The sequence below is a fragment of the Talpa europaea genome (genome assembly GCF_964194135.1).
Source record: "Talpa europaea genome assembly, chromosome: 1".
NCBI classification, from domain to species: domain Eukaryota; kingdom Metazoa; phylum Chordata; class Mammalia; order Eulipotyphla; family Talpidae; genus Talpa; species Talpa europaea.
In genome coordinates, this window is record NC_140073.1 from 68120095 (window position 1) to 68144157 (window position 24063).

General features: G+C 39.8%; 1 protein-coding gene across 2 annotated transcripts in view; it reads right to left on the reverse strand.

Annotated features, from left to right (window-relative positions):
• The window catches only part of CNTNAP5 (contactin associated protein family member 5), a gene marked incomplete at its 3' end in the record, with an annotated part of 850995 nt that overhangs the window by 452076 nt on the left and 374856 nt on the right, over positions 1-24063 (reverse strand). For both annotated transcript variants that reach the window (XM_084247346.1, XM_084247345.1), the window contains exon 5: positions 9534-9737. In XM_084247346.1, coding sequence (XP_084103472.1) covers positions 9534-9737 — 204 coding nt within the window. The remainder of the gene's footprint in view (positions 1-9533; positions 9738-24063) is intronic.

Genomic DNA, 24063 nt, shown 5'->3' on the forward strand with positions numbered 1-24063 from the left:
AGAGGCATGCATTTTTATTTATTTATTTATTTGGTTGTTTGTACATGCACTGGGTACAGTCAGAAGCGCGGGAGGGTGAGAGAATTCACCAGAGCCAGAGCGGGGAGCAGAGCAGGCAGAAGGACCGAAGTACACTGCTGAGGGGAGCAGCGGGCGGCAGGAGAGGTCTGTGCGCCATGTGGGACCCTCCTCCGGTGGCCGGGGAGCAGCCGGGGATCGAACCGGCGCTGCAGAGGCCGCGGGCAGCTTCGCAACCCAGCGCTCAACCGCTGCGCCACTGGGGAGGCCCCCCACTCATAATTTTAAGATATCAGATGAGTAGAAGTGTACATCTTCTTAAATAAAATATAGTTTCTTACTTCATTTCTTAATGAAACCATAAAACTTAATTAACACACTTACCTTTTCATGCAAAGTAGCTTATGAAATTTTCATGAATACTAAAATAAATGTGTTGACCTTTCCTCAAAAATAGATTAATATTAGTCCTTGTTTACAATTCTCACTTACTTAGTCAACCTTTTCATTGCCCAAAGATAATGCAAAAATAAAATCCAAGCAAACTTTTGGGGGAAAAAACCCTGTCAACGGCTAGTGAGAAACTTAAAAATGCTCACAACTATTTTACCTAATTACCTGTTTTCTGGAAATCTATCCTAAAATGCATGATTTTAAGATGTATAATATTTTTAAGACTGAAGATAATATTTGATCATTTGGAAAGAGAAAACTGAATAAACTTAGAATGGCCATATAGAATATTTTATCAGCAAATAGATGATATTTATGAAGTGTGTGTATTTTAAAAGTATATTCCAATGTGACTTTTTTAAATAAATACAAAGGTAACATTTAATAAAAACGTAATGTTCAATAACTTATAACTTAATGATTTAAACTCTATTAAAGCAGTTTAGAAAGTATAAATATATACTATATCACAACTAGGGAAAAATAACAGAGAAGCACTCTGTATAAATAAAACCCAAGAAAGTATTTATGATAATATCAACAAAATTTTAATTTCTTTATCTTATATTTTAGATTAAACATGACTATTTTTCATAATGGGAAAATGAACTTCATTAAAAATATAATCCTTATTTCTACATGAATAGCTCATTGAAAACTATTAGAGTTATATGTAAATTCATGAATATTTCCTGTATGGCAAGATAATTTTTAATTAATCAAAAAAGTTAGACATGGATGAATTTCAATCACCCATTCATTAATTATTCTAAGGTAACACTCAGAAATCTTGTATTAAAACAAGTTGAGTAAAAGTTAGTTTTTCTAAACAATTGGGACAATGGTGGTTTGGCAATTTGTCAAGTAGGAAGTTTTCAATTTTAGCTTTGTTAAGTGTTACATAAATAAAGTACAATGCTTATCCAAGCAAATGTTCCACCTTACTTGGTAATGTTCATTACTAGACATGACAATAAAAGCTTCATTCTTAAGAGATTATAAAACTCTATCCTGAAATAAATATGTCACATTTTATGTCGGTGGCAATTGAGGTGCAACGACTTGCTTTTATTAATTTCTAATTTATTAAGACGAGATAAAATTCCCTTGGGTGTTTAATAGTGGACATCAAAGACAATGGCAATATTTAAAAGCTACTTTCAGGTCAGAAACAATTTAGGGGGAGATGTTTTTCTAACAGAAAAAAACAAACAAACTTGTTTTGTGTAGCTTGATAATATAGTTAGAATGAAACAAACTACATACTACCCAAGGTCCTAAAGCATATAACCATTTTTATAAAAGGCTTGAACTATTTGTAACCATGTCTAACTTTACGTTTTCATCTGTCTCTCCTGCAACTTATTGTGGAAAAACATATCAATTTCTTCATCCTTAAAACTAGTATTTCTGGCTAAGGGAATGCATATCATTGTTTTCACCCAAAATTTGGCTAAGGCTAAATCTACTTGTTTGCTGTTATTTTAAGAATTCAAACATGAATGCTACCTCAACTTTCACAATCTGAGAATTTCTAATAGCATGAGCAAACAAGAGTAGCACTTCGCCTTAAGTGGTATGTCAGCGAAAAGTCACTCTTGGGGAGACTGATGTACTGTTGAAATAATGGCCGTTCCTATGGGCACTCCTGATGCCTACTCTACCTCATCTTCATCATTGACCTCCCTATCTTTAATTTTTCATATTATTAGTATAACAATAACTTCTACTGATTAAGTTTTTCACATGAAGTAAACATTTTAATTAGTTGTATTTATCCTTGGAAAGAGCTTTGTCTCAAAGAAACCACATAACTTACCTAAGGACAAAGAGAATTAGTGTTAAGCCCTAGATCTATCTGATGCCAAAGCTAATATTCACACCACTAACAATTTTAGAAAAAAATGATGCTCCCATTAACCATCAATTCTTATGTTCTGGGCATCTGTACCCTACAGGATACATGTAAGTAATGTAACTTGGTAGGTAAGGAGGGTCTCAGAATGGATGGATTGATGCATTGGAATGCAGAGTTGTGGGAAAGAAAATGATACTAAGGGTTAAGGAGAAGGACATGGGCCTCCCTGGTGGCACACGTGGTTGAGCACAGCACTGTGAAGCTGTTCACAGCCTCCACAGTGCAGGTTCGATCCCCGCCATTCGCAGAGATACCCACATGGCACAGCAGACCTCTCCTATCTCACCTGCTCCCCTAAGCAGTCTGCCTGTTCTGTTCTCCACTCTGTCTCTGGTGAATCCTCTCACCCTCCCACACATCTGGCCTGTACCCCAGTTATTATATGCATGAATAAAAATAAATCTTAAAAAAAAAAGTACATGAATTAAAGTGAGAAGATAAATTTCACCTCTGATACCTCAGGTATCATAAAGGCCCTCATTTAAAATATGCAAGGCTAATGAACATTTTCCTAAGTGCCCCAATTAGTGAGAACTTCTGAAGAAAATAAGAAACTAATGGGAAACTGCATGTTCCTAAAATTATTCAAATCAGAATAAATCCTTAAGCACACCTAAAGCAACAAAACATGTATCTAGTTGTTAGAATACTTAAATTGTATTCAATTTATACATTCCAGATTTAGGGGTTTTAGTGCAAGTCTGTCCCCTATTTAGAAGAAGCTATCATAACACATTTATGTTACATGGTTCTGATGACACATAATTATATGTTTTCATTAATTTTATAATGTTTCAATATAAGTAGAAATATTTATTTTACCAGACTGGGAACTCCTTGAAAACAGGGACTGATAAATCCAACAGTTTTGTTCCATTGTCTAGCTCAGTGTCTGAATGTATATGTTCAAGATTTTTTTTATTGTGCTCAATGGATAACAACATTTATGAAAAATGTAATGTATTTTATCCCACTGACACTTTGTCATAAGTGTCCGTACTCTTTTCCTTTATATAATAAAATCTCCAAATAACTCAAAGTTAAAAAATGAAGACTTTCTGTACTCCACTTCCACCTTGAATTTCCAGTCTCATAATTTAACACATTGATATTGACTTCCTGCTATTTAAGATGTAATTGTTTCATGAAGACTTATAGTATTTTGTGATTAATTCAGGTCACTGGGGTGGGATTGGAAAAGGTTGGAATGGCAAGTCTATAGTGATGCCACCATGTAACATTGGACAAATAGGCATCACTGACTACTGGTTTCACCTATAAAATGGATTTGGATTTAGTTGAAGGATTTCCTTGTGATCTAAATTTTATATATGTGTGTGTCTACTTATAGAAAGCCCAGAAATAAAGCCACAAATATATGGACAACTAATCTTTGACAAAGGAGCAAAGGCTATGAAATGGAATAAGAAAATAGTCTGTTCAATAAATGGTGCTGGGAAACTGGACCACAACATGCAAAAGAATGAAACTAGACCACTACCTCTCACCATGCACAAAAATCAACTCAAAATGGAAAAAAGAATTGAACATAAGACCTGAAACCATAAAACATATAGAGGAAAATATAGGTAAAACTCTACATGACATACATCTCAGTAACATCTTTAAAGACTCATCCCCCAAAGCAAAGAAAATGAAGGAAAAGATAAACAGTTGGGATTACATTAAACTAAACTTCTGTACAACAAAAGAGGCATTAAGCAAAACAGAGAGACACCCTACTGATTGGGAAAAAATTTTTGCACTCCATACAATTGATAAGGAATTGATCACAAATATATACAAAGAATTCACACAACTCAACAAAAACAAAGTAAACAATCCAGTCAAAAAAATGGGCAGAAGTGCTAAAAAGACACTTCTCCAAAGAGGAAATGCAAATGGCCAACAAGTACATGAAAAGTGTCAACATCCCTTATAATCAGGGATTAAAAATCAAAACCACAATGAGATACCACCTTACACCAGTTAGAATGGCAAATATTTAAAAAAAACTAGCAACAACAAATGCTGGTGAGGATTGGAAAAAAAGAAACTCTCCCACATTGCTGGTGGGAGTGCAAACTGGTCCATCCACTATGGAAAGCTGTGTGAAGGCTCCTCAAACTACTGAAAATGGAGCTACCATATGCCCCAGCAATTTTACTCCTAGGGATCTACCCAGAGGACACAAAAACATTAATTCAAAAGGATACCTGAACCCCTATATTTATTGCAGCACTATTTATTATAGGTAAGATATGGAAATACCCCCAAATAGAAGACTGGGGGTCAAGAGGATTTTATATATATATATACACACACACACACATACACACACACACACACACACACACAAAGGAATATTATTCAGCAAGCAAAAAGATAAACTCATGCCATTCGCAGCAACACGATTGGAGCTTGAAGGGATCATGCTCAGTGAAATGTCAGAAGTAAAAAGAAAAATATCACATGGTTTCACTTATAGGAGGAATATAGGGGAATCAAATAAGGGATCAGTGGAGAATAAGTAATAAAAACAAAACAAAACAAAACAAAAATTAACAGGCAACTATAAATCAGGGACATTCTGCAGGGGAAGGGGCGGGAGAGGGATCAAAACAGAAGAGTGAAGAGCACAAGGGACTGTGTTGATGGTGCATTAGGGATTGACTTGGTGGTGGGAATTCTATGGGGACTGCACCTGAGAAGAGAAAGCAAACATTGTACACAAATGAACAATGTTGTAAAACATATATAAATAAATTATATTAAAAAAAAATACAAAAAACCAAAATTGCCAACTTTCAAAAAATCTTTCCCAGTATTAGTACAAGTCCAGAAACATGCCATACATTCACTAAAAATTTGTGCACTGACTTATTAAAATGCCTGAATTTCAAAAATACTAAAGGGAAGGGACATTTGGGTCTGTGGAGAACTTTCACAGATGTCTCAATGAGTAGATTATGCCATCAAGGACTGTGGCCTCTGCACGCATGGCCTGTGCTTGGCTCCCAAGGCCTCTGCGCAACACATGGACACATGCTGATGCTCGTCCAGGATACTCACCTGACTGCATCTGTGCTTATCGTACAAACATCCACCTCATATAAAAGCACTGAACTTTTGTAAGGGTGAGTGACCACGTGTACCATTGATGTCATGTTTAGTTCTTACAATGGCTCCCCAGCCACATAATTCCTCTGTTCTTATATTTTCCCTCCGTATATGGGTTTATGCTATTGTCATTCCACAAAGGGCAACCTTCCCTGGGTGGTCTGACTGAGCTCTGTAAAAAGTGGGAAGAGGAATTTCTATACCCCCTTATTGATTGGGAAAAGAAATTTCTTCCCCACCAGTAGTTCTAGAAAAATCTAGAAAAAGACCCAACGTAGTCAAAGGAAAAGCACCTAGTTCAATTTCACACAGAACCCATCTGTCCATGTCAGCCATGGTAGGTAACTGGATAATGGGGATTGGACAGTCAGCAGAGGGTGTCCCTTGAAAAGAACCAGATCACATTGTATTTGTCTCTAAGGACCATCCTTGGAAACTGGCCATGGCACTGAATCAGTGTGAATTTCTGAAGGTGAAGTCACAAATTTGATAATGAACACACATATGAGAACTGTCTCTAAAGGACACAATGAAAAGGGTCAGCGTCTGCTGGGAAGGGAGAACATTCAAGGAATGTGGATTCTTTGACCCAGCACTGTCTTCAGGCTTGGGACTTGGATTCTTCCTCTCTCCCTCCTTCTTCTCTCAGTCTCTCTTGCTGTCTCTGCCTACCTCTCTCCCTGTCTCTCTGTTTCTTTCATTCTTTATTCATTAATTTAAAGAAAAAAACACCATCATGGGTGGTATGAATTCTTTCCAGTTTGGAGACTATATGGGCATTTGGAAAGAATGTGGAATTTATATAATATGTAAAAATTTCATCTAAGTATGTAAGAAAAACACTTGAAAACATACTAAATTTTTAATAGGAAGGATGGCTGGATTATAGAATTTCAAAAGATATTTTTTCCCCTACGTTGCTTTTCTTTCATTGCTTTTTCTTCACGTTTTCTAACACTAGCATGTATTTTATAGTCTGAAAGGAATAGTAAAAATACACTGGTTAGATAGAACTAGATTTTAATAATTGTTCTAATCAAACAAGTGACATCCTCTTTGATCCTCATATTTCATATGTAAATTGACATGAATGTTTACTTAACTAATAGTGCTATTTAAGGACTGAATTGGCACAGTATGGTTATCCTGTGAATTTTAGGCTCTTAAAGTGAATTGTAACTCACAGGAGAGTAAAGAGCATAGTCTTCCAGCGAGCAAGCCCAAAAGAAACAACGTATATTTGAGGCAGGCCCTCATATTTTCCCGCGTACCAAACTTGCCTCACCTACATTAGGCAGGTGCTCTCTTAGGTTCGGGGCTATAGCAATAAACAAAGTGTTGTCTTGCCCTTGTGGGACCTACAATATAGATTTTCCATTATGGGTAAATCAAAGCTATTATCAATCCTCTTTTCCCTTAACTTAGTGCTTCCAGAGATAGGCCGGCTGTACCTGAGGCGCAGAGACAAGCGCTCTGATCTACGGCAGTGCTTCTCAGAGGAGGAACGCGGGGGTGTGCGCTGCTGAACAAGGACTCGAGGTCTCTGCTAAACACTGTTTGGTACAGGAAACAAGCAATCATGGGAAACCTATGGAAATGGTGGAGATTCATAAGCCAATGAAAAATAGGAAGAACTCGCCAAACTGTTCCGAACACTGTTCCGACTACTCATGACATTTTACATTATCACCACCATGTTCAGAAATATAATAGATGGAATCTGGAAAGACTTACTTTCTTTACTTCAGGTCCTACTCATTGCAATATATTTTAATATTTCTTTTCAGGAAGACTGGCACAGCACAAGACATTCAATATTGTTTGTTGAATAAAGAAGTAAAATTAAAATTTTTGGTACTTGGCCGTGTTTATTTACCATTTCAGGCTCTTCAATTTCAGACTCTTCAAGGTGGTTATTATTAGCCCCAGATTAGTAGTAAGTGAACTGAAGGTTGAGGGTTGTAGATTATGCAAACTTCCCCATAATAAATAGATAGCACACGTTTGCAGTAAAAATAAAATCCATTGCATGACCACATAACTCCTTTGTCACACATACTGTGAGTGAAGGTGGTTTATGACATTGGCTTATGTCTGCAGGGGAGGATATAGCATGAATTGGGAATCTTTTTTTTTTATTTATACATACAAGAACTGGGGTACAGGCCCGAGGAGTGGGGGATGAGAGGATTCACCAGAGACAGTGGGGAACAGAACAGGCAGACGGACCGAAGTACACTGCTGAGGGGAGCAGCGGGTGAGACAAGAGAGGTCTGTTGAACCATGTGGGTAGCTCCCTGGCAAGGGATTGAACTGGTGCTGCAGTGGCTGCAGATAGCTTCATAGGCTGTGTTTTAACCCCTTGTGCCACCAGGGAGGCACTGAATTGGGAATCTTAATGGCAGTAACTGGCAGATCCATTCTTACCAGTAGAAGACATTTGCTTTGCTATTGACAAGTGATAGTTATGTCACCCATGACCTGCTATGCTCTATGAGCCACATGTAATTGGTGGGGGTGAGCCTGGGAGAGGCTCCATGCTACTCATTCATTCCATTCTCCTTTCCTGAAAATTGAGAACTAGTTAATGGGTCAAAGCATTTCTGTTACGTTTGTATGCTGGAAATTTCATTGATGGTTTGGTTTTTTTGGGTATGTTAATACAACAAAGTTGGTGACAAGGAAATCCTCTTAATGCTCCCTTCTGAGGGAGAGTCTGCTTCTAAAATACATTGACATATTTAATCTAAGACATTAACAATTTTATTAGTTAAACTTGGAATTCTGGATGTTCTCCCTGGAACTCCTACTAATATTCACCCTGAAGGCTCAGAAAAAGCCTGAAAAGAAAGACCTACATTGCTGGGTTTTGGGGTGATCTGTACTAATTGTGTTTCATATTTACTTCCTGCTAATTGCTAAAATGTATTTATCTGTACAATTTTTAGTCTTCCATGCATCTTGACCTCTCAAACTAAATTTTGCTATGGTCTTTCTTTTTTTACTAATTGAGAATAAATGCTTAGTGATAATTCTCTTCCACAAGTATAATATATACTCCTTCTCCTAATGTGAATAAATATGAAAAAGGAAACAGGGGGAGTCATTCTCAAGAAACAGTCCCTTTTTCTTTCCTCTGCTGGGTTCCTTTCCAGATTTCATTTTCTACAGAAGAGCTTTTTTGGTTTGCCCTAGTGTCTTTGGGGATTCTGTCCCTTGCCTTCTGCACTGGACTCACACTTCCTGTACAGATACCTTTGATCACATGAAGGAGGCTGAGCCCCTCTCTCTCTTTCCCTGGCATAGAGACTTGATTACAATGAACTGCAGACCTGCCTGTGGTGAGGCAGGCCTGATGGATGCAAGTCCACAGTGGGAGGCCAGCATCCTAAATGCAAAGAAGGCAGGAGGGCTTTCTCCACTCAGTTAGCTGGTTTTTGACACATCTCTGGCTCATCTTGGCACAGCCAGGGCACTTAACGAAAACAGTATTTCCCTTAACAAGACTTGGTGGTGCCCAGAAACTTAGATTTTTCTCCCACACCTATAAGTCCTTCTCCACCTCCCAAAACAAAACCTAGACAAATGGAAAAGTTTCTTTGCTATTTTCTCATGAACTTAACTTTCACAAATAAACTAAATAGAATTGATTGTGAGTTAGCCTCAGTGTAATAGGTATGCATGTGTGTGTGTATAAACTTGCTTATGACAGTTGAACATTTGTTACAAATGTAAATCAATAAATAAGTAGGTAGATGATAGATATATACTCATACATGCATAGACAGATAATATAACAAGCACTTATAGCTACCTAGATTATCTTGTTTCAAAACCTGCTACCTAGTGTTCAAACATTTCAAAATATGCTATTGTTTCCTCTAACCTGAATAAGGGCAATATATGCCATAGGAGTGCTCAAGTGACCTCCATGTGATACACTTGGATGATAGGGAACTGAGACACATTACCAAAGGGATTTCCTAGAGTGTGACCCAGGAGGGAAGGAGCAGTCTATCCCTACCTAAGTTGAGGTGAAGGGCTAGCCTCCCCTTCTGGAGCTCCAAGGTGATGTGATCCCCGCGTTGACCCTCTCCATGGAACAGGACTCCATCTCCTTGCATGCTCTTGAACTTCAGAGAGATCACATCTTTAAGAGTGCTCATCAGCTTCTGATTGAACCTGTACAGGAGGGAGCTCCGGCCATCAAAGTCAGCAACATCCGATTCTGAACACAAAAAGAGAGGGGCAAAAAGGTGAAGTCTTTCTATTTAATTGTTCTATTTCCCATCTTAGTTGTTCAATTCATAGGATTGCTCTTAGCACCTGGAAGGTCCCACCTCAACAGGAATCATATATAGTAGACCCAATTTAGTTAGACTTGAGAGAATCATTCATTCACAGGTAACTCCCACACACTGAGTCAAAATGAACTGATCATCAGCCCCAAAGCAAAACCTCTCTTTAGTGATAATATCAGCTTTTGCCTGAGGGACAGGGTGAGGATACCATCAGCACTGATTCAGGGCCCTACTGATTCAGATGCCTAGTTGTAACTATTCCTTTGATGTAGCTTCTTTATTAATTTGTTACTGAGAGTTAAAGCCACTTGGTACCCTCATTTCAGCCTCAAGTTTAGAGGCAAAGAATAAAGTTTATTATTCCACCTCTAACTCAATAGCATTGTCTTTCTCAAACCCTGTGTTGAAAAGGATGCTGAGCTTTCTCCTGGGTTCCACAGAAAAGAAAGACAAAATGAAAAAGAACAGTCAGTAAAGGAAGATTTATTGAACACAGAATATACATTTATTGCATCCTTATTATCCCTGTTTTATCTTGTGTTAATAATAGGTATCATTTTGATTTTCAATGTATGAAAATGTCCATTCATCATTGTGAAAGCAAGAACAAAAGAATGTAAAATAGTTATGATTTATATAAACTAAAACAATAGATGTATATAATGTATATAAAATATCTGAAAATTTTATGCCAAAAATTAATAGGGATTTTTTCACCTCACCACAGAATATACATATATATATGTGTGTGTGTAGTTTGAAAATATATATATATATATATATATATATATATATATAAAACTAAGTACATAGAAAGATTCTTGAGATCATATGTTATCAGGGAAAGCAACAAGGTACTATAGCATACTTATTAGGATGATTTAAATCTGGAACACTGTCAACACCAAATGCTGGCAAGGATGAGAAGCAAAAGGAATTCTATAGCAATGTGGGTAGAAATGTGAAATGGTAGAGCTACTTTGATATACAATTTGGCTATTTCTCTAAAACACTAAATACATTTTTGCCATATTATCTAGCAACCTCCTTTCTTGATATTTACCCAAAGGAATTGAAAATATGTCCACGTAAAAGCCTGCATATGGATATATGCAGCAGCTTTATTCATAGTTGCCAAATCTTGGGAGCAATCAAGATGCCCTTCAGCAGGTGAATGGAATGTGGCACATCCAGACAATGACATATTACTCAGCATGAGAAGAAAGAGCTATCAAGTCATGAAAAGATACGAAGGAAATTTCACTGCATATTACAAAGTGAAAGAAGCCAATATGAAAAGCCTACATACAATTGATTCAAACTACATGATATTCTGGAAAAGACAAAACTATGAGGATACTAAATAGGCCCGAAGTTGCCAGGAACTGGGGGTTGGGCTGAACTGGCAGAGTACATAGGGTTTTTAGGACAATGAAAACACTCTGTATAATACATTATAGTTTCATTCAAACTACAGGCATAAATTCACACATGCATATATGCATTTATTAATTTATTATTGATTTATACACATGTTATACTTGTATGTGTATGTTGCATATATGTGTGTCATACTCTATATCATACAGTATCGTTTTCTACAAATCCATAGACTAAACAACACTAATAATGAACCATAATATAAACTATGGACTCTGGGCGACTATGTGTCAATGTAGTTTCATCAGTTATAACAAATGTACCACTCTGGAGGGAGACCTTGATAAGGACGGAGGTAGTCCATGTGTAGGGGCAGAAGATAAATGGGAAATCTCTTAATTTTGCTGTGAGTCTAATCCTTTTCTGAAAACCAAGTTTATGCAAATAAACTAATAGGGACTCTATTCAGGAGGTGTTAGTATGGGTTAATCTCACATTATTTTCCTATTTTTATTTTAATTATACAAACTTATGCAATGGACTTTATTACTTTCATAATAGCAAACATTTAAGACTATTTAATTATAACTTGAAACAGATTCATTAAATACCATCTTCTGTGAGTGGGATGGTGTGGGGTGGAATTAGTCTTATTAGAAATCAAGTACTCAGGAAAATTCCATTTTTCATTATTCACCAAGCAATTAAAATCCTCAAATTGAGCATATACAATGATAAATTAAACTTTTCTTTTTAAGATTTATTTTATTTATACAAGAGCCGGGGTACAGGACAGAGGCTTGGGAGCATGAGAGGATACACCAGAGACAGAGTGGGGAACAGAACAGGCAGACTGATGAAATACAGAGCTAAGGGGAGCAGCGGGCTAGGCAGGAAAGGTCTGCTTGCCATGTGGGTTGTTCTGAGGCCGGCGGGGATCTAACTGGCACTGCAGAGGCTGTGAACAGCTTCACAGCCCTGCGTTCAACCAGCTGCACCACAAGGGAGGCCCGATAAATTAAACTTTTAAAATTATTTTGCATAAAGAATCTAGAAATACCATTCATAAATCCAAAAGTCTACAGTGAAAATAAAAAGAAAAATCATACTTGTCTGTAATTATTTTAATTAATTTTAAAACACAATGTCATAATTTCTATTAAAAAAAAAAGGTGGATAATACATGCCAAGACCCTCAAAAGAAACAGTTCAGGTTTAGAAATTGTCATAAACTCATGTTGCTCAGAATCTCCAATACCACCTGCTTATGAACTGGACTCCAACCAATGCAAATGGAGGCTAGAGGCAGTGTTGTCATCAGTCATGGAAAAAAGAAGGTCATAGTGTGGATAAGATCATGGGTTTTAAACTATGATAGACTTATCCTGTTAACTGTGTTACCTTGGGCAACTCTACCTCACTAAGATTTGCTTTTTTCATCCTCAAATTAGGTTAATTATATCCTTCAGAAAAGACTTCTATGAGAATTAAATGTGCTAATTCAATATGCACAGAATGCCATTGTGTCTGGCACAGTATTTATGTCAAATCTGTAATAGGTAGTAGGAGTAATAGTCATGATTGGGGTAACCAGAGGGCCTTGAGTTCCTAAGCAGTGCACTCTATTAGCTGATACTCCACTTTCTCACCCAAAATGATGCTATTTCACTTTCTGATTCAACAGCTTACTGCCTTGGGGATGCCAACTTGGCTCCAAGTTCTGCTGTATTTCAGATTTTCAAACTCTAGTAGAAATTCTTCATATGAGCAAGAATGTATGTTGTGTATTCATACTCTCCTCTGCTTGTTCCCCTTTGGCCATTACACCAGGCTCAGGGTAGGAACTGGGTTCTTAGGAGCTTTGCATATAATAGTGAGTGTGTATATAATATACATGTGTATGTATATAGTATACATGTATATAATATACACATGTATATTATATAATTTGTAGACAGTGACATATTACAGCCTGCTATGAGCTAAAATGTAGAGCTACTTCCAGTGTTAGAGGAACACAAAGTTAAAACATGGTATCTGCCTATGGGAACAGAACAACACTTCATGAACAGACATGGAATTTGAGTTACTGCTGAAAAGACTCTATGCTGGTTGTCTCTGCAGAGCCCAGACTACTCCAAACTCCCCTCCACTGCCCTATGTCCTGTTTTCATCTCATCCATCACAGTGTCAATGATCTCCATTCCAACCCTCAAATCTCTAGCTAATTTAGTGACTTAAGTGATGACATAAGCGTTGGTAACATAAGTTACCTCCACCGCCATGTGGAATAAGATCTAAAGGAAACTTAGCTAATAAATAGGCAGGAACAAAAAAGTATGTTGAAATCTAACAGACCAGGGTTTCAATTCCCATTTTGCTACTTATAACCGGTGGGACTTGAGGCAATTTTGGTGACTTCAGTGCTCCTATCTGTACAATAAGACTAAGAGAAATCACCTGCAAAAGAACTGTGAGAATCACATAAACTCATCTGGAAATGAATCACTCAATAACATTTCATTCCCTCATTCCATCATCAAATCAAAGGAATGATTGCAAGGGTGAAGGTTTAGAAGCATAGATGAAGAACAGGGTACAAATAAATTCCCTTTAAGTTTGGGGTTCAGTGTTTGATACATCGCAGAGAGTAGGCATGCACCCACACCCACACCCACACCCAAATCATCACCTTCCATATTCTTCATGTAGCCTCACAACTGCTTTCTCTCTGATTCCACTTTTGCTACCTATCCTGGCACCCTCATCTTCACATCAACTTTACAAAAGCTCTTCATTTAACTCCCTTTGTACTAGGAATTAAATTTATCCTCCAAGGCTTCACACGATCTGTCTCTGTCTTCCTTTCCCATTCACCCTCTACTCCTCTCCCCAAACTTAACTCTACTCCCAGCACACTGTGCTGCAATTCAAGTGTATATGAATGTAATAGGGTGCATCTGCATGGGCTGAGGGAGATAGGACGGTATATATATCGGTAAAAACCATGAGCCCTATACTTTTTAAGTATTTTTGTGCATGAACTTATTTAATCCTTTCAATCACCCTATAAGCAAAATACTATTATTCCTATTTTGCAAATGAGGAAACTATGGCACAAAGAGGTGAGGCTTACATAATTAGCAAGTGGCAGAGTCAGGCCTCCAAGCCTTTTGCAAGGGCTTTTGCAAGGCTGTTCCTGCCTCGTCCATGCTCAGATACTCAGCTCAGTCAGCCACTTGCCCTTCCCTTCATGGGTTCCTCCCATTAGTCAGTCTCCCTCAAAGTGCCCTTCCCCTTCATCACACACCTCCAAGCTGGACTTTGTACTTATCTGACTATTGTCTACCTATGAGCTTGACAGTGCATTCCATGAGGTCAGGAATCAGATATGCATTAATCCAGATTTCAGCACTGGACTCCAAAATTCTGCTGTCCAGAAATACCTGTGAAGTGACTTAGTGTCTAGGGAAGTAGCTTTGTAACAGGGTGATCCTGCCTATTGTCTCTGACTTCCTGTCTCATGATCAGCCCCCAGTTTGTAAGAACCAGCAGCCCATTTGCACTCAGAGGGTTCATTTCTCTGGAGGCACATACTTAACCACTTGAGATATGAGCCTAGTGTCTCACACATGTGTTAGCTCATGCAGAGATGAGAGGCCCCTGTTAAGAGCATAGAATTAGCCTGCCAGAGAATGGAACACCCACAGCTAACAGAGACACCTGTTGTCAATCTACGAGAACGCAAGCAAACAACCTGGACTTAACAGTATTAGCTCAGTAACAGGCAGAATGGCCAGCCATTTCACAGATGGGCACACAAAAGGCTAAAAATAGTTTTGAAGAAGGATTAAAAGTTTCCCTTTATTGAATAATGAATCCCTCCTCCAGGCAGGAGAGCTGGATGGATTACTCTGCACTCACACTGCACTTGACAGATTTAAAACAACAATAATAAATTAGCCTATGTTTTCATATTGGTACTGTTTACACACACACACACACACACACACAGAGTTTCCTTCATTATATAGCATTGTAACCACTTTGTTCTCTGGTACTTAATTTGTGGATTTGTGGTGTAGGGTATGGTTATGGACATCAACATCTTTATGTTTTACAGGCATCTAAAAATAAGGTTCTTTAAAAAAATGAAGAAAAGGAAAGGAAAAAGAAGGAAAGAGTATGATAAGTAAGGAAGCAGGGGATAGAGACAGGCTCCTGCTGGCAGATGTGAAAGTACCTCAAAACGTAATTTTAAGGACACCAGCAAAACATTGTAGTCACTGACAACAATGCTTTATCATGAACATTCTCTAACGAAACTTCTCCAGGCCAGCTGTAGAAATTTTTTAGTATGAGTTAAGCAATCCAGTTCCTAGGGGGAAAAGGAACTAATTAGCACACTTTGCTTAATTTAATGTTTTTTAACAGCCTTGCAAGGTCCATATATTTCCCCCATTTATAAAATTGGGAAGGGAAAGATTAGATCCCTCACCTAAGGCGTACACACTAGTATGGAGTGTTTGACACTAAAGCCATAAATGTTTCCCCGTAAAAAATGGGAGGTTGTGTGAGGATCACTGCCGCTGTAAAACTCTTCAACAGTGAGAGGCTAGCCTGCATCGGGGAGAGTGGGCGTGTGTCTGAGTGTGTGGATAAGAAAGAAGATGCTGCATTAAAAGGATGATGATGACTAGGAATTCGGAAGTTGATATGAATTTCCAGTGATCTCTGCTCTTCTGCACTTGCTCCTTCACTCATAAACCAAGTTCACTCAGAACGGTGGTGTAGGGTAAAGAAAATGTCAGGCTTTTCTGCCTTCCGGTCATCAGGAGTGATGATGGATCCTTGCGGTCCTGAATGCATGCCTGATGGCGGGCACCTGGAGTAGGGTGTGGGCACAGGTAGATGGGATTCAGCTGTGCTGAGACTGTGCTTTTTGAGGGCGGCGTCACGGGGATGTCAGCAGAAGCCAAAGAGAAGCTGAGAAGGCCAGAGAGCCCAGAGTGAAGACCTGCTGGGGGCTGGGAGGTCTGCCAGCCTCCTGGCCCCCCAGCGCCCCTGCCTGCCGTGTACCTGGTAATCCCAATAAAAACCTGCAAAACCACTGAGGACTCTGACTCCTCCTTTACCCGGTCTGCTGGATCAGAAAACCTGCACTGTGCCCATTCCTGCCCCTACAAGTGGCTTTTCCTCAGAGATGTGGGGAAGCCACGCAAATATATGGGAAGCTTTACAGGGTAGATATGTGTAGGGTAAGTGAAAAAGTATCAGGCTTTTCTGCCCTCCCATCAGGAGAAATGATGGATCCTTGCGGTCCTGAATGCATGTCTAAGGGCGGGCACCTGGAGTAGGGTGTGGGCATATGCAGATGGGATTCACCTGGGCTAAGACTGGGCTATAAGGGCGGTGTCACGGGGACACCAGTAGAGCAGAAGCAAAGAGAACGGAAGAACAGAACAGCAGAGAAGCAGAGGCCATGAGAGAAGGCCAGAGAGTCCAGAAAGAGTGAAAACCTGCTGGGGGCTGGCAGGCCTGCCAGCCTCCCGGCCCCACAGCACCCCTGCCTGCTGTGTACCTGGTAAATCCTAATAAAAAACTACAAAAGCCACTGAGGGTTCCAGGACTCCTCCTTTACTCCATCTGCTCGGATCATAGAAAACCTGCACTGTGCCCATTCCTGCCACTACAATATGCAATGTCCTCTTTACCCTCACTATTGTCGTGGAGCTGCCACCCCTAACCTAGTTGACGCTGGTGGTGTCAATTTCCTCAGACCTCCCTTCATTTGAGCTTTTGTTTAGCCTTTACAATATAGCAAGGGTCTCTGCCCAGCATAGCAGGGAAACTCCAGAGAGGCCTCTGCTCTCAAGGGCTGAGCTAGAGATAGCATCACAAGTTGCCACAGGAAGACCAGCACTGGATCCAGGGGGAGCCCAAAGAAGGAAAGCCTCATCCTCTACAGGGTGGAGCAGTGTCAGGAGAGTGTCCTGGAGGAGAAAATGTTTTTCCTAAGTCCTGAGGGACAGATGAGGTGTGGAAAGGGCATTGCTCACTGAGGGAAGGGAGTCACTGTTTCAGGCATGGCGGGGAGAGCGTCGGGTCAAAGTCTGATCTGCAAGATCAGACTTGTTGGAGCGGTGGTTTTAGAAGTGTATTCTCTGCACTGGCAGCCATGGGACCCCCAGGGTGTCTGACAGAGTGCAGGATTTAGTCCTCACCACAAACCAACAAAATGAGAAACTCAGCCATGTGTGTGATACGGAGCCCAGTGATCCTGCTGCTCACTGAGGATTGAGAACAATGCACAAGCACAGGATAGAGGGTGGTGGGAAGTGAAGCTGCCAGGGCAGTGTCAGGGGCTTTGTGATAGAGGGACCTATTATAAATAAAATAATATGAACTTCCATGTGACCATGAGGTCAGCAGAGATATAATTAGCAATGTTTTTCAAATACAGAACATGCATGGCCAGTTTTGGGTTTTGGAAATCCATTTTCTAACATCTTTTTTTTTTTTTAAATGTTTATTTATTTATACAAGAACTGGGGTACAGGCCAGAGGTGCGGGAGGGTGAGAGGATTCACCAGAGAGAGAGTGGGGAGCAGAACAGGCAGACAGACAAAATAAACTGCTGAGGGGAGCAGCGGGTGAGGCAGGAGAGGTCTGCTGTGCCATGTGGGGCCGGCTGGGATTGAACCTGCGCTGCAGAGGCTGTGGACAGCTTCACAGTGTGGTGCTCAACCACCTGTGCCACCAGGGAGGCCCCTGACATCTTTGGTTTAAGCCTCCCTTCCAATCCTGGTTACCCATTCCACCCATTCTTATTTGGAATTATACAATTTTGAACTCTCTTGTCATGGTGAAAAAAATCCTAATGTGGTCCTTTGTTTTGGTTTTGGTTTTGTTTTCTCTGCCTTTAGCACATGGTGACCACTCATCAGAGTTCCTTATTTCATCAACAGTGCTGGCCAGAACACAGCTGTTAGTTATTTACTTCCTGGCATGGATGATTTCTCCCTCTTTCTCAAAATCGATTTTCAGAATCTCATTACTGTGAACTCAATTCAATTCAATTTGCGGTCCGTTAGGATGGCCATTCATTGGCAGATTTCTCTCGAATGTAAAGGATAAGCCACTTGTGGATCCAGGGAGTCTTTAGGATGAGGGTAGGCCCTATGATTCACAAAACTCCCCTTTTAGGTCAAGATAATCCAGCATGTGCCCCCTCCATCCCAGCGGTACTGAGAAGTGTCAGTACTGGCCAATTTCCTGCTGGCCCATGATTGCTGACCCAGCTGTCACAGCTTGTTTTCCGAGAAAGACAGAGTTCTAAAGGCATATTCTGGCACATTTGATGGATGTTGGGAGCTTGTCAACAAACAAGCTTAAAAAAAGGGCTCACTGAATAAAAGATTGCAAGCTCGAATCCCCCAGTGGGCTGAGAAGAGCTCTTAGGTGGGCCAAGGACATGGAATCTGTTTTATCACAGAGCAGAAAGCCAAGGCTCAAAGTTGACAGGAGAAGCTATCGATTCACTCAGAGGCAATTAGTCCCACTCAGACTCTTCAGCTGTTCACAGCAAACAAACTATTCAATCTGATCACAGTTTAAAGCTTCTCTAACAATACATTATATAAGAAAAAATGATTATTATTCAGACTTACTCCTGTACTATAGACTTGCAGCCTTGGGATAGCAGTCCACAAACCACCAAGGTTTCCACAGCCAGCTCAGATTCTGTGACTTTCCAGCCTCATCAGAAACTCATGACAACCTCAGATGAACTATGGGAAAATGTTAAATTGCTGAATCTAACTATGACAACTCCTAAGAATCAGTTTTCTTATAAAATTTCTGACATTTTTATGTGTAATAGTGAGTGAAAGAAACAAGATAAGTCTCAAGAAGACAATATAAAAAAGTGATAGCACACGCACATACCCTCTGACTTTCTGTTCTATCTTCAATAGATAGACATAGTTTCCACAGTCAGACTTGTATTCTTATAATGTCTGTTTTTTTTTTCCCTTAGATTGTAGGCAACTCTAGGTACACCAAACCTTTGTACTTCAACTGGATGTTTCTCCAACAACAAAGATTATATCAAAATAATGCATTTATTTTTAGAAACTTGCAAATGAGCAGAGCTCATTTTGTTTATTCTTATTTATAATAGGTAGTGGGTGTATTCTGCATACTTTTTAGTCACTATAATGAGCTATGGGATGCAAAGAAGACTGAGGCCTAGGCTGTTCCATTCAGAAACTTGGACACAGTGACTCAGGATGTGAGTCACTTTGGTGGAGTAGGATGTAGTAAAGGAAAGCATACTTACAATCCCTACAAATGAACACTTACATAGGAAATGGTGCCATTAAAAAGGGGAACTATAGATAACTCAAATGGGACAACATGAGCTGGAACTTCCTGGAGCAAGCTGGAGCATATGATCCGCCCAATAAAAGGTACAGAACGGTGGTGAGAAATGACTGTTTACCCCCTGCGCTCCAGAACACAGCAGGTTGACAGGGGGTTTCATTAAGAAGATCGTGTTTCACAAACTTATTCTCAAATTCACAGAACACGTGATCAAGACAGTCTGAGTGAGAAGACAACCATGTTGTGAAAGTAGTGTAACGCAATGTTGAACTGATCCTTTGCTTCATAGCCCTGTCCTTGGTCTTCAGTTAAGCAGTGCCATTGCTCCTGTGAAAGATGGGCAGGCAGTGAGAGCCCTTTAGACAGTAGCACCTAAGCTGGAGACTTTCTGTCCCCCGGCCCCTCCAAATGACTAATTAGTATTTTTTTCTAAAAAATGGATGTACCATGTTTTTATGTCTGGGGCAATTGAGCACTCTTGGTTAATGATCCCAACTCGGCATAATCTGCAGCACTTAGTAGTGGGAGGCCAGTGGTGGAGTGAATCACTCCAGTGACCATGACAACAGAGAATAAATGTAAAACAAGCTATAGGAGGCAAGGCCTTGACATTTGTGTGGAAACCCACTGCTGCAGAGAGCAGTTGATTTAACTCTTAGGTCATTTTCCCGTTTAAGGTTTCATTTAAAATCACCACCATTAGCATAGGGGTCCTGGGAAGAAAAGCAATGAGTCAGTCAAATCACACTGCAGGCAGCAGGGCATTAATTCAGGAGAAAAAAATGGTTAGCTGCGGATTGTGCCCTCCTTTACCAGCCTCACAAAGGTACTCGGTTTCCTCAACCTCCACATTTCTAAGGATTTCTTTGTTTGCCTTTTATAGCTACAAAAACTCCTTTAGCTAAGGCAGGGAATGTCTTCTTTTTTTTTTAATTTTTACTATTTTTTTTTAAGATTTATTTTTATTTATTTATACAAGCACTGGGTACAGTCAGAAGAGCGGGAGGGTGAGAGAATTCACCAGAGCCAGAGCGGGGAGCAGAGCAGGCAGAAGGACCGAAGTACACTGCTGAGGGGAGCAGCGGGCGGCAGGAGAGGTCCGCGCGCCATGTGGGACCCTCTCCCGCAGCTGGGTAGGGTGAACCGGCGCTGCAGAGGCTGCGGGCAGCTTCGCAACCCAGCGCTCAACCACTGCGCCACCGGGGAGGCCCAGGGAATGTCTTCTTTACTTGTCTATCTCCAAAGCTTAGCGGAGGGGGGCTTGCTAGTGAGTGATGTTTATTGTCTATTGAAGGAGTCTTAAGATGCTCAATTCATTAGAAAACAAATTAAACATAGATGAGAAAAAAATAAACTTATGATAGAATATCTGGCTTTCATTGAACATGGTTTTATTGCATATATATATATATAACTGTCTCTTTACGACATATTTTTTTAGTTGTTCCTATATGAATTAAGAGAAAGAAGGGTAGCTATATCCCGTTATTTAACCTAATTTTAAGAAATTTGAGGGCTTCAATTTCCTCATCTATTGAACAAAGTAATTGCAGTTGGAGGTTTTCCAGCTATAAAATGCTGTGATTTCCAAAGCGGAATTCAAAGCTCACACAGGGGGCTCCAAATAGACCTCTGACGGCAGCCATCCTGCTCTTCCTCTTCTCCAGGTCTGCGTAGCTATGGATTTGACCTTTGAAGGTCCCCATGATAAGCCATATGGGTCTTTGCACACCAAAGAGGAGATGGACAACTTTGTGTCCTCAACTATGTGTGATCAATGGCCCCAGATGCTGAGCACAACAGCAAAGAGTCCAGCTGGAGCTGGCATGACAAAGAGATTTATCTGGGGAGAGAGAGTATGACTTCAGCTCTGAGGCTGATGAATTTTGGATGACACCACAGGCAATAATTAAACAAATAGGAACAAATTGTGGTGTGTGTGTGTGTTTGTGTAGAAAGGAGGCAGCCTGGGGTATAAAATGGCGGTTGTAATGTATTAGATTGAGAAGCCTGACAGGTCATAATGCTTTATAAGGATTTATAGTGCTTTTTACAATTAATTAGCTTCTCATATTTAAAGGACTTCTCAGAGAAGCACCCCAGACAGAAATCTGCACAGCCTTAAGTTGCCACATGACCTGATGAAGGTGTTGGGAATCTTTTTGACCCTGCACCTCCTCTCCTAGAGGTGGAGATGGGGTGGGTGCCTGAATAGCAGGGCAAGGATAAAGGTGACAAAGATCATAGTTAATATTATTTGAGTGTTTATCATAAGCCAAGCCCTGTTTCAGGCACTTTGTAACTATGAACACTATTATTTTTCTCTTGTCATAGAAAAAGAAACAGTGTCCACAAAGGACCAAGATAGTCCAAGATTGCACAATATGTAGGTGATAAAGCTAATTTGCATCTCTGCTGGTTTCTGTGGAGAGTCTATTTACTATTACCATATACTGCTTTTAAAACTGTGTAGGTTTCATTGAAAATTTTTAAGATTAGCAACCATAGACGTGAAAATGACATTGTAGGATAAGAATGAAATGGCTCTCAGAGTTAGGAATTTGAGAATATACTTTAAAGTTCTGGCTCCATATAATTACCTAGGAACAACAAACCATACTTATGTTGGGTATCCAAACTAGACATTAAAATTTGATTGGAGTGTGGCCAGAGTAGGTATTTTTTTAATTTTAATTTTATTTTTATATTCCCCATACAATTACAACCCCCTTATTTTGACCCCAATACCTCCTTTCCCCACCCCCCATAGAGTGTCTCTGGTTCATAGTTGTTTGTTGATTTTGATTTTTACTTTCTTATAGTTATTCTTTTCCTGGTCCCTTATTTAAGTTTTCTAGATTCCTGCTATGAGGGAGACCATCTGATATTTTTCTTTTTTCTTTCTGGCTTATTTCGCTGAGCATAATCCCTTCCAGCGCCATCCATGTTGCTGCAAATTGCTTGTGTTTATCTAAAAAGTATAACTTCAGGTGAGCCTTATGCAGCATTAGGTTTAGAATGTAGGTAAGGGATAAAGGAACTGAGGTGTGTTGGCCCATGAGCAACTAGATCAGGCAGTATCTAAGCTTTGTCATGCAGTGTCATTTAAAGGACTTCTCATAGAAACACCCCAAACAGAAATCTGCACAGCCTTAAGTCTCCACATGACCTGATGAAGGTGTTGGGATTCTTTTTGACCCGGCACATATGCTCAGGAGCTGTACATTGCTCACTTTGGCCTTGTAATACATAACAATGTGGATATCAGAAAATTGAAATGATGTTTTCTCTCTAGCAAAGTTTCCCCATGTTATATGACTAAATATTTTAAGATACAGAGCAGAATGCCCAAGGACACAAGAACAATACAGAACCTGGTCAAATCCTGCCCCAGGAGCCTGCTAATTGCAGGCTTGGGGAAATTGTTCATTCAACAAATGTAATTTAAATGAACCTTATTCTGTGCTGAAAACTGGATATTTAAAAAGATATACCTGACGGACCTGGTAGGTGAGACAAGTAATTCACAATGAAATATACTTCTCTGTGTGTATATGTGTGTGTTTGTGTGTGTCTCTGTCTCTGTGTCCCTTGTAGAGATCTCCCTATATAGAAGACATGTGTTCCCACAAATTGACGTTGAAATCCAATCCTCAGTGTGATGGTATATGCAGGGGTAGTGGGTGGGACTTTAGGAGGTGATTAGAGCATGGAATCCTCCTGAATGAACAAATGCCTTTATAAAAGAGAGCTCCCAGGCTCTATTGACAGGGACTGGCTATTTTGTTTACCGCAGCTAAACAGACTAAGATAGAAATCATAGATTAAAAGAAAGGCATAAAAACTTTAAAGAGAAAAATAAGAAAAGAAAAAAAAAAACAAGAGTAAGATATATATATGTATATAAACTGGGTATACACTGGAATCTTTCTGAGAATGTTACATTAAAATTGAGATTAATTAGAGTTGAGCATAAGAAAGCAGAGAAGGACAGCAGGAACAGACAGAGGGAAGAGCAACTGCATGGGTGCCGAGGGATGAGAACGCATGGCATGATAAAGTCCAGAGCAGAGGGACTGCAGGCTCAGTGGGAAGGGGTGTTGCTGAGTGATGAGGCCTGTGAAATAGGCGGAGGGCAGATCCTGCAGACCCTGTTCTCCTTGCACAGGACTTTGGTGTTGCTCACAGTCCAGGCAGAAATCAGAGCTAGGCTTCCAGCAGAAAGTGGCTCAACTCTATAGTTCATGGTAACCCCAGTGACTGGAGCCCAGATAACTCACTGAAAGAAAGGGAGAGTGAAAGTAGGTTGCTGAGTTAAAAATTCAGAAGATGAGATGCAAGTGAACTAGGCTGGTTATGGTGAAGGTTAGAAAATGGACACATTTGTAATGACTTTTGGAAGTAATATTGATAGAACTTGTTGATGGATTTGCTGAGAATTAAGGGAGGAAAAAAGATTTGGAAAAAAAAAAAGATTACCAGGTTTGT